General features: G+C 42.8%; 1 protein-coding gene across 1 annotated transcript in view; it reads right to left on the reverse strand.

Annotated features, from left to right (window-relative positions):
* LOC143986845 (uncharacterized) overlaps positions 1-12,402 on the reverse strand; it is a 237,704-nt gene that overhangs the window by 25,274 nt on the left and 200,028 nt on the right. The window contains exons 14-18 of the mRNA XM_077485254.1: positions 7,478-7,592; positions 5,258-5,392; positions 5,046-5,169; positions 4,832-4,929; positions 4,554-4,689 (exon numbers count right to left, since the gene is read on the reverse strand). Of these exons, the coding sequence (XP_077341380.1) occupies positions 4,554-4,689; positions 4,832-4,929; positions 5,046-5,169; positions 5,258-5,392; positions 7,478-7,592 (608 nt within the window). The remainder of the gene's footprint in view (positions 1-4,553; positions 4,690-4,831; positions 4,930-5,045; positions 5,170-5,257; positions 5,393-7,477; positions 7,593-12,402) is intronic.

The raw sequence follows: 12,402 nt of genomic DNA on the forward strand, positions 1-12,402 counted from the left end.
TTTATCTTGCACGGTGCTTGCGCAACAATTTTTCAAACGCTTTTTTTGGGGGAAAAACTGTTTTAATGATTTTTAAAAAATAACAGTAAAGTTAGCCCAATTTTTGTTGTATGATGTTATGCCGAGTAAATAGATATCTAACATGTCACTCTTTACAATTGCACACACTCATGGAATAACTCCAAACTTCAGTACTTAAAAATCTTCATAGGCGACGCTTTCAATTTTTTTTACAGGTTACATGTTTAGAGTTACTGAGGAGGTCTGGAGCTAGAATTGTTGCTTGTGCACTAAGGCACGTGATGATACCTCACATGTGTAATTTGAACAGTGTTTACATATGTGGGCGGGACTAACGTGTGCTTCTGACCGTGAGCTACCAGGGACAGGGGCGTTTTACAATTTTACTGTTTTTTTACTTTTACAACTCCTCCTTCTCCTCCTCCTCCGTAAGACCCCACATCTCTCCTCCTCCTCCCCTGTAAGACCTCACATCTCTCCTCCAGGCTGGAAAGCATGATATCGAGAAAAAATTCACGAGCTCATGCTGACAGCTGCGATTGCAGCTTTGTCTACTTCCGGGAACCCGGGCGTGGCGTCATGAGATGACCAGAAATCTCTATCGTCGCCATCTGGTGCCGGACGGTGTCCCCTGCCTTCGCTGTAAGAACGATCAAGCGGTGAAACTGCCGCTATGATAATTTTTATGGTGCACAAAACCCCTGACTGAAGACAAGGATATCTGATTGTTGCCTGTAGCTGCTGTCATCATTCAGATATTCCCACTGAAAGTCCAGGATGTCATGACGCCCTTGGGCGGGAAGTGGTTAAAGTGATTGTAAAGGTAAAAAGTTTCTAGCATTTTAATGCCTTCTCTGCATTAAAGCATTTGTTAACCCAACGCTTCATATTCCTGCTATGTAACTGCAGTACATTGCACTTGTATTAGAAAATATCCTGTTCTTTTTGTATTGCTTCTTTTATGTGAAATCCCTGGTGATCCTGCCAGTCCCTCTGCTTTCCTAGTAAAAACTGACTACACTAGGCAGAAGAGCGCAGAGTGGTCAGTTATCTAGCTATGCTGGGAACTCTATGCTATGCTTGGTGGTAATTGATCACCTCTGTGATTTTTATTTGTATTTATTTTTTGCGCGATAAACAAAGAGTGACAATTTTGGGAAATGTTTTTTTTTTTTTTTTTTTATTTACTTTTTGCTATAATAAATATCCACAAAAATGTCTTCCTCAGTTTAGGACAATATGTAGACTTCTACCAATTTTTGGTAAAAATTGCAATAAGCGTGTATTGATTGGTTTCACAAAAGTTATAGTGTCTACAAAATAGGAGCTATATATAGTATTTTTATTATTTATTTTTATTTTTTACTAGTAATGGCAGTGAGATGTGTTTTGTTTTTTTCAGGACTGCGACATTGTGGGGGTCGGATCGGACACTTTTGGCACTTTTTTTTTTATTTATTTTTATTTTTTTTAATTTTTTTTGGGACCATTGACATGTATACAGCAATCAGTACTATAAAAATGAACTGATTACTGTATACTACACTGGCAGTGAAGGGGTTCACTGTCTCCTAGGGAGTGATTCTAACTGTGGGGGGATAGCACTGTCTTGAGGAGACCGTTCGTTGTTCATACCAAGTATGAACAACAGATCAGTCTCCTCTCCCCTGACAGCATGGAGATCTGTCTGTTTACATTGACAGATCTCCGTTCTGTCTACATCAGGGCTCGACAAAACCCGGTCGCCAGGTCGCATTGGCGACTAGAAATAGCGACCTCGCGCCTGGGGCAGCACAGCTGGGGGTATCCTGTGTCTGTGGACCCCCCCAGCGTGATCGCGTCGGGCCGTTCCGCCGGCGGCCGAAAATTTAGGCCGCGGCTTTGAGGCCTTCTGCGGTCCTATGATTCCTTATGGAATCTGGCGCCCTCTTGTGGTCGCCGTTGGTATGACAAACCAGCAATGTTAATGAAGATTCCTCTACATGTATTATATTACCTGCCTTTTCTTCCCTTTATTTAGAACCCCCTAAACATTATATATATTTTTTATTCTAACACCCTAGAGAATAAAATGGTGGTTGTTGCAATACTGTCTGTCGCACCGTATTTGTGCAGCGGACTTACAAGCGCACTTTTGTTGGGAAAAATAATTTAGTTAATAAAAAAATAAGACAACAGTAAAGTTAGCCCAATTATTTTTTATATTGTGAAAGATAATGTTACGCTGAGTAAATTGATACCCAACATGTCACGCTTCAAAATTGCACCCGCTCATGGAATGGCGACAAACTTTTACCCTTTAAAATCTGCATAGGCGACGTTTAAAAAAATTCTACAGGTTGCACGTTTTGAGTTACAGAGGAGGTCTGGGGTAGAATTATTGCTCTCGCTCTACCGATCACGGCGCTACCTCCTATGTGTGGTTCGAACACCGATTTTATATGCGGGCAGGACAGGGCGCGTTTAAAAATTATTATTTTTTCTGCTTTATTTTAACTTTTTTTTTTTTCCACTGTTCTTTTAAAAAAAATGTTGTGTCACTTTTATTCTTATTACAACGACGCTGCTATCTTCCCCTCACTTGTCTCCATGTCAGGCCAGGGACAGGTCCGGATCGTCGTCACGGACCTGGCTCCTAACTTTTTAAGCTGGCTCCTAGATTCCAAGCAAATTTGTCAACCCCTGGCATAACAGTCTCATCACATAGAGACACTTAACACTACACAGTCAATCACATTTCGTGGATGGTCCATAGTAGTCACATGTGAAAGATTATGCAGCACTCTGGCAGCCATCTTTATAGTCTCTCCATCCACCCCGGTCATTAGTACTCACAGGATTGTGCTCTCAGTAGTCACCTCCTCCATAGGTACACCTCTCCCAGGAGCCGCCAGGGAAGCAGTCTCACACAGGGAATTCTTGGCCTCTCCTGAAAGGCCTTTTGCAATTTGTTCTTGTCCCAACTTCCATAAAGGGACAGAAAGACTACAGCCAGTTTTTCCTGGGTATAGGGCTAGTCCTCGTGGCCTCCTGCCCTGTCCAATGTGGGGTGGTAAGCTCCTATGTCACGACTGCTCTAGTGCTCCTCTCAAACTAGTTTAAAACAGGGCTCTGACTTAACCATGGCATCACTGCAGGAGGGCTTTACCTAAAAGGGGCCTAGCACCTGATGACCTTACCTAAAAGGGGCCTAGCACCTGATGACCTTACCTAAAAGGGGCCTAGCACGTGATGACCTTACCTAAAAGGGGCCTAGCACGTGATGACCTTACCTAAAAAGGGGCCTAGCGCCTGATGACCTTACCTAAAAGGGGCCTAGCACCTGATGACCTTACCTAAAAGGGGCCTAGCACGTGATGACCTTACCTAAAAAGGGGCCTAGCGCCTGATGACCTTACCTAAAAGGGGCCTAGCACCTGATGACCTTACCTAAAAGGGGCCTAGCACCTGATGACCTTACCTAAAAGGGGCCTAGCATGTCATGACCTTACCTAAAAGGGGCCTAGCACGTGATGACCTTACCTAAAAAAGGGCCTAGCGCCTGATGACCTTACCTAAAAGGGGCCTAGCACCTGATGACCTTACCTAAAAGGGGCCTAGCACCTGATGACCTTACCTAAAAGGGGCCTAGCATGTGATGACCTTACCTAAAAGGGGCCTAGTACGTGATGACCTTACCTAAAAGGGGCCTAGTACGTGATGACCTTACCTAAAAGGGGCCTCGCACCTGATGACTTTACCTAAAAGGGGCCTAGCACCTAATGATTTTACCTACTGTAAGCAGATACTATGGTACAGAGCCACTTAGTGGAAAAATAGCTAACTGCACCTGCATACATGGTTAAAGAGGGGAAGGGGGACATACGCATATCCCCTTCTTCCCTCTCCTGCCAGGCTGCATGCTTGGATAAGTGCCATGTATGTATTTTGAGGAGGATCCTTTTTTTGCTCAGGGACCCTCCTTAACATCTATACCAGGCCTTCATTTAGGGTCATAAGATCTGTATAGATGAAGTGAAACCCTGTCTACTAGTTTAAAAAGAGAAGTAACATTTGAATGTTTCACATATTAAAATCTCTGCACTCTGCCTAACGAAAAATTCAAATAATAAAAAAAGGCTTTTGTTTTGGTACATGTCCCCCAGGGCAATGCCCAGCCTCCCGTTTGTTTGGCAATCCCTTGCCTATTAGCACTGAAAATGGCCATTGATGATATCGAAGATCTGGCTGCTATTGACTTTTGGATTCAGAATCTTAACTTCTGTAAAGTTTGCAGAACCCACCCCAAACCAGACCCAGGTACGTTCAGCTCATCACTATAAAATAAATCATGTCTGAATAAATAAATTGTGTCTGCAGCACAGAGAAGGGGGGTTATCTGAAAAAAAAAAAGAGGATCTAATGTGCAGGATGGGAATCAGTACAAGGAGGTGACTTATGAACCTATAACGCCACTCATCTCCTGCCCTACTCTGGACCAATCAGTGTGCAGTAACAGAGCAGAGATAACAGAAGAATATATTGTGGCTCACCTGTGCTGATCTCTGTAGGAGTGTCCTCCTCTTTGAATGTCCTCATTATTCCAGCCTCCTCCGTATATTGCTGATCATCCCTCACATACGTCTCTTCTACTTCACCCTCAACTTTCATGTTCATCAGATCTTTACCCTAAACCAACAGAATGGCAGAAAATGACATCTGTAACATAGAAGTATTTATGATGGGAGATCACATAGAAAATATCATCTTGTAGAGTCCACACATCGTCTCCACATGTCACTTTATGCTCCAGACCCTCATCTCTACTGACCTGATGATGGTGAGGGATGGTGTGACCTTCCTGTGTGGAATCCCAGGAATACAGAGGACGGGGACATCTCTCTGGTGGGCTCCCATTACTGGATCCATCTGTAGGAAACACACACACTGACTGAATACATTGTTTCTATGTGTTTATCAGATGATGGGGGATCTAGGTGGAGCCTCCGTACTGCTCTCTCCTTTACAATAAAGTCTCCTCTTACCCGGTGATGTGAGGGGCGGCTGATTGTCCATCATGACGTCCTTGTAGAGATCCTTGTGTCCTTCTAAATACTCCCACTCCTCCATGGAGAAATAGACAGTGACATCCTGACACCTTATAGGAACCTGACACACACAATGATACAGTCACCATCCAGACACATCCCTTGTCTGTTACTGGATAATGTCCCAGAATTCCCAGAATCCTCCTCACCTCTCCTGTTAGCAGCTCCATCATCTTCTTGGTGACTTCTAGAATCTTCTGCATGTTGTGTCTCTCAGGTTTTAAGGAGTCACATGGAGGCACTGTGATGGTCATATGATCCCCAGACTTCATAAGAGGTAAACGCTATTCAAGTAAAAACAGTAATATGTCACATTCCCAGAATCCTCCTCACCTCTCCGGTCAGGTCTGTGTTTTATTAACCCCTTCACACCCACACTATAGCCAAAAGACAGCTACAGCACGGGCCTCAATTGCCGGGATTGCGTACATGTATGTCCTCCCGTGCATGAGCTGCCTGCGCGCCCCCTGCGGTGCACGCGCGGCACGCTCTGTGATCAGCAAGTCTACAAGACCCAAATGATTACAGAAACGGAGTAAGGGGCTGACCCTGACCCCTTACCACATGATCAGCTGTCAGCCAATGACAGCTGATCACGTGATGTAAACAGAGCCGGTAATCTGCTTTTTTTTCTCTTCACGCTGACAGCATGAGGAAAATAAAAAAAAACAGATCGCCGACATGTTTTAGAGGGACATCGGTCCCGAACAGAGAGCCATCACCTCCTCATCTGTACCCACCAGTGCCATTCGCCAGTGCCCACCAGTGCCACCTACCAGTGCAAAACTGCTGAATACCAGTGCCACCTATCAGTGCTGCCAATATGTATCCTTCAGTGCTACCTATCAGTACCACCAATTAGTGCTCTTCAGTGCCGCCTATCAGTGCCCATTAGTACAGCCTCATCAGCACACAGTAATGAAGGAGAAAAATTTCCTGTTTTTTTTTTTTTTAACAAATCATGAAAACAGCTATTGTTTTCCAAAATTTTTGGTCTTTTTTTGTTTGTTTAGCAAGAAATAAAAACCCCAGTGATTAAATAACACCAAAAGAAAGCTCTATTTGTGTGAAAAAAAATATGATAAAAATTTCATACAGTGTTGCATAACCGCACAATTGTCATTCAAAGTGCGACCGTGCTGAAATTTGGCCTGAGCAGGAAGAGGGTTTAACTGCCCTGTAGGCAAGTGGGTAATAGAAATAAGAGTGATGTCATGTGACCTCCCAGAACCTGCCTCACCTCTCCGGTCAGGTCTGTGTTTTTATTAATAGAGATAAGAGTGATGTCATGTGACCTCCCAGAATCCTCCTCACCTCTACGGTCAGTTCTGTGTTTTATTAACCACTTCAGCCCCGGACCATTTTGCTGGCCAAAGACCAGACTACTTTTTGCGATTCGGCACTGCGTCGCTTTAACTGACAATTGCGCGGCCATACGACGTGGCTCCCAAACAAAATTGACTTCCTTTTTTTCCCACAAATAGAGCTTTCTTTTGGTGGTATTTGATCACCTCTGCGGTTTTTATTTTTTGCGCTATAAACAAAAATAGAGCGACAATTTTGAAAAAAACGCATTATTTTTTGTTATAATAAATATCCCCCAAAAATATATAAAAAAAAACGTTTTTTCCCTCAGTTTAGGCCGATACGTATTCTTCTACATATTTTTGGTAAAAAAAATCGATAAGCGATTATTGATTGGTTTGCGCAAAAGTTATAGCGTTTACAAAATAGGGGATAGTTTTCTGGCATTTTTATTAATAATTTTTTTTTTACTAGTAATGGCGGTGATCAGCGATTTTTATTGTGACTGCGACATTATGGCGGACAGATCGGACATTTTTGGGACCATTGTCATTTATACAGCAATCACTGCTATACAAATGCAGTGATTCCTGTGTAAATGACACTGGCAGTGAAGGGGTTAACCAGTGGGTGGCAGTGTAGGAGTTAAGTGTTCCTAGGGGCGTGTTACTAACTGTTGGGGGCTGGGCTTTCTTTTAGTGAACACTGATGTCTGCTCCAAGCACATGGAGCAGAGATCAGCGTCACTTGTTACTAGGCAGAACGGGGAGAGGCTGTTTACATTGGCATTTCCCAGTTCAGCCGCCCCGTGAGACGATCGCGGGTATGCCCGCGGCGATTGAGTCCGCGGGACCCGCGACCAGACTCACGGGGGTCCTGACCGGCACGCGAGCACGCCACCGGCGGTGTGCTCGCGATGGCAGGGCGGCATTAAAGATTGGACGTATCTGTACGCCAATATGCCTGCCCGTGCCATTCTGCTGACGTACATTGGAGTGCGCTGGTCGGGAAGTGGTTAATAGAGATAAGAGTGATGTCATGTGACCTCCCAGAATCCTCCTCACCTTTCCGGTCAGCAAGTAGATGATCTCCAGGGTGAGGTTTAGTATCCTCTCAGTCATGCGACTCCGGTCCTCCTTCATCCTCATTGGTGTTGTCCTGTGATCTATGCAGGTTTCTCTGTAGATAGATATCAGATAATTATCTGGAAGGTATTGGTTGTACAATGAAGAAGGAGGAACTGGACAGCCGCACTCCAATATAAAACACCTTTATTGTATAAAATAACAAATGTTCAAACAACATCAGGGTACAGGATAAATTAGCTAACGCATTTCACAATCTTAATAGTGCTTAGTGGTAGCTATGACTAAACACTATTAAGAGTGTGAAACGCGTTAGTTCATTTATCCTGTACCCAGCTGTTGTTTGAACCTTTGTTATTTTATACAAAAAAGGCGTTTATATTGGAGTGCAGCTGTCCAGATCCTTCTTCATTGCTACATGCTTAGCCTGCACCTGCTGCTTCCACCTTGAGCAGAGTGTCATTCTCAACACACCTACCTGGAGCGGTAATCTTTCCTCTCCCTTTCTATTGGTTGGACAATATTGGGATGGGGATGTAAGCGGTTAATAGGCGGGCTCTTTACTCTCAGTTATTCCTTCATAGTGATCACTGCTGCTTACATCTGTAGGCCTTGTCTATATCACTGGGGTGTTTATTTTTGTTCTCTCTCTTATTGTCTCACCTAAACATCAATCTGATCCTCATCTGTACAACTCTGGCCTTCATTGTTCTCTAGTAGTCTGTGAGATCAGTAGGGGAGGTAACTTTGTTAACTTTTTTTCACATAATGATGTAATGTGGTGCTACGATAAAAGAAGAAGCTCAGAAACAATGCCATCAAACTGTTGAGTCACTGGGCAATTCATGTTCATACTTGGCTCTACGTGCTATGTACCACTTACTCATAAACATTGGGGGAATATATGTTTTCCTCTTTTTTTTTTTTTTTAAAGGGGTTTCCAGATTCCTATAAGCCCCTCACTCTAAGACCCCCAAAACCACCAGGCCAGGGATGGTCTTCCCCTCATCAACATAGGGACAATATGTTTTTTCCGGGGGATCTCACCATGTTGAGCACATATGGCCTGGTATGGTTCAGGAGGAGAAGGGCCATATGCCCTTCCTCTTATTGGACCTGCCAGGCTGCATGCTAGTCTAAAGGTCTGGGATGAACTTTAGGTGGACCCATTTTTCCTTGTTTTTTGCATAGTGTTCCCACTTAAAGTTCATACCAGCTCTAAAGGTTCTGGTGTTGAATTTGAGGAACACCCCTGTTGTGAATTCATGAAGAAATACATTTAATATTCACTGGCAGAGATGAGAGATTTCAGTAGGCCTAAAAAAAAAGTGGATGAACTATAATGTTGATATTATTGAACTGTGACCCCCTTGGAGAACTTTAAAGCAAAATACAGGATCTCACATGTTTTTCCAAATGTTCAGGGGATTAGCTATCCTTGTAAGTTTTACAAGCCTGTATTGAGACAAGATGTTGCCTGAACAAAAGGATCTTTTGTCACAGACACCAGAAAAACTCTTATCTATCTCCTTGAATGGACAAGGAAGGCCGTGCAAATATATATGGCAAGGTTTGGGCCATACTTAGGATGTACCTGTGACTAACAGTCATTAAACCTGAATGACCAGAACAAATATCCCATTGTCTCAGAAAGTGAGAGATCAATAAGCCAAGTAGTCAGTATTGTCCTAGCTTCTCATGAGACAATGGCAGGAGATATTTATACGCTAGGATGATAACAGTTATAGAAACTAAGAGTTGAATGACAGGTGCATGTATCTGGGGCGTTGTGTCACAATGTTGGAGAGATGTTATAACAAGATTCATATACCAGTATCATCCATATGTTTTCTAAGCCATTCAAATTATATATAGGTCACAACAGAGACATTATAATTTAGTATCCGATGAGTTGATGAAATCGGTTATAAAGAAAATATATATGAAAGTATAAGGTTATTAGTAGAATTGTTTTAGGAACGAATTAGTATTATGAAAAACATATAATCGTGATTATAACTGTATAAGAATTTAACCTATGTTTAGATAAACAAATATTGATTGGATACCCGAATTATACATGTATCCATATAGATAATAATTGTATGTGATATTGTTTGATATATATCTAACCTGTGTCCTTTCTAAATGGACTAAAGATTAATAGATATACATTGATATGCATATATATCACCATGTTATGCAAGTGATTAATCAATAATTATGCTAAGCATATTTGATAGTATGTGGTTAGTAGAATTCCCAGTTTAAGAGATTATTTTCACTAAGGTACAAAAAAAAAAAATACACAATATAAAATTAAATATATCACTTATAGAGATAAACCACAAAACACATGTGAGACACCTGGTGGTTGAAGGTGCAATTACCTTAAAATCACGAGGCTCCTGGGAAAGCTAACCATTACCTGTTGCCTGCCAATGAGGAGGGAACACATGCCCTCTGGGCAGAACTTAGTATAATTTTATGATCTTTTTGTTTAAGAGGATATTTAAAAAACTAAAAAGATGGTCAAAAGGAAAGGAGAGCTCAGGGGGAAGCTTAGGGACCCCCCCTGAGAAGGGACACTGGAAGACTCCCAGACAAACTGATACTCATGCACCATGCATGAATACACATTTTACATTCATGAAGATCCCTGCTCCTTGGAACTCGGAGGTCACACAAAGTAATTCCTCTGTAAGAGAATCTATGTTGAAAGCCACGGCAGCCATCTTAAAATTCCTGGTAACCAACAACCCACACTAATAGTCATATTGGAAATGGGTAAATATATGTTTATCATCTCTTCTATGTTCTCTTAATTTAAATATTGATTTTTTTGAATATTCTATTATTGAAAATATTTCTCCCGAATCAATAACCGCCTTTTAGATTTTTCTCTAAATTTAATTTTTCATTATAAATTTCTTTTTGCATAGATGCCAATTTTATTGACAAACTAATGTCTAATTTATTTCACATTGTTAACCACTTACTTACCTGCAGTATAGTAACGGTTGGACGTGTGAAATGCAGACATTCTGTTTAATTGCCAATTATCAAAAGGTTATTGATTCTACAGAGAAGTGATAATGGTGATAATTAACTCCAAGGTACTACTACGCCCATTTTGTGGGTGTTTCCATTAATTGTCAAATGATCAAGTAATGCAGTCTGTATTTTAATTTCATGTAAATATTTGTCTTTTGTCAACCAAAAAAATGTAACTATTTTGTATGATCACTTGTCTCCGTGAATACGTTTCACATGTATAGACTGTGTCATATAGATTGATTCTGTATCTTAAAAATATCTTCGTTAAAAATTACTTAATAGATATTGTGCGGGAAAATGTCCTTAAAAAGCACAACACCCCAAACTGTTCTTTATTTGATGGGGTTCTCTTTGGTATCCACACCAGACACTCATGATGGATAAGGATCTGGTATGTACTGTATTTAAAAGGAAATCCCACGCTGATTTTTTTTTTGTGGGATCCCTCATTATGATCTATAGGAGTACCTCATCTAGTAGACATGGGCGCCGTCAATAAATTAGTTTAGTTTTGTTCTGTTACCTATCGTATTAGAATTAATTCGTACTTCGTAATTCGTGTCCGAAATACAATTGAAATTCGTACGAAATACTAATTGTCGTTAGGTTCGTTAACTTGTACGAATGTTCTTTACGATGAGTTTAAAGGCAAAAGTATATATACCGTATATACTCGAGTATAAGCCGAGATTTTCAGCCTCTTTTTTGAGGCTGAAAGTGCCCCCCTCGGCTTATACTCAAGTCATCGCTGTCTGCCCGCTCGATCAGCGTGTCGAGCAGACAGACAGCGGCCATTCTATAATTCAAAAGCCGCGCCTCCGGCTCCGCCTTCGCCTGTGATAGGCGGAACACTGAATTTCCCAGCAGCCTGTGTTCCGCCTATCACGGACATCGTATCATCCTCGTACTACGGACGAGGATGATACGATGTCCGTGATAGGCGGAACACAGGCTGCTGGGAAATTCAGTGTTCCGCCTATCACAGGCGAAGGCGGAGGCTCGGCTTTTGAATTTTACAATGGCCGCCGAGGCGCCGACGAAGAGGGCACGGGACGGAGGCAAGGCACGGCACGAGACGGGACGGGACGGAGGCAAGGCAAGGCACGACACGGGACGGAGGCAAGGCACGGGACGGAGGCAAGGAGGCAAGGCACGGGACGGAGGCTCGGGACAAAGGCTCGGGACACAGGTAGGCTGGACACACACACACACACACACACACACACACACACACGGATGGATGGAGACACACACACACACGGATGGATGGAGACACACACACACACAGGGATGGATGGATACACACACACACAGGGATGGATGGATGGATGGAGACACACACACACAGGGATGGATGGATGGATGGACACACACACACACAGGGATGGATGGACGGACACACAGGGATGGACGGACACACAGGGATGGACGGACACACAGGGATGGACGGACACACACACAGGGATGGACAGGCATGTCTCACCCTTGGCTTATACACGAGTCAATAAGTTTGCCAGTTTTTTTGGGGGTAAATTGGGGGCCTCGGCTTATATTCGGGTCGGCCTATACTCGAGTATATACGGTACCTCAATATGACAGTCGATGCTGATGTTCCCCAATGTGCCCCAATGTGCTCCAATATGCCCTGATGTGCTCCAATGTGCCCTGATGTGCTCCAATGTGCCCTGGTGTTCCCCAATGTGCCCTGGTGTTCCCCAATGTGCCCTGATGTGCCCCAATGTGCCCTGATGTGCTCCAATGTGCCTTAATGTGCCCTGATGTGCCCCCACCATTCTTCTCATTTACACATATGACTGCTAGAACAGATAAAAAGACATTTAGGAAAA

The sequence above is a fragment of the Lithobates pipiens genome, unplaced genomic scaffold, assembly GCF_037356315.1.
Source record: "Lithobates pipiens isolate NorthernLeopardFrog02 unplaced genomic scaffold, aLitPip1_a1.2 Scaffold_18, whole genome shotgun sequence".
Lineage (NCBI taxonomy): Eukaryota > Metazoa > Chordata > Amphibia > Anura > Ranidae > Lithobates > Lithobates pipiens.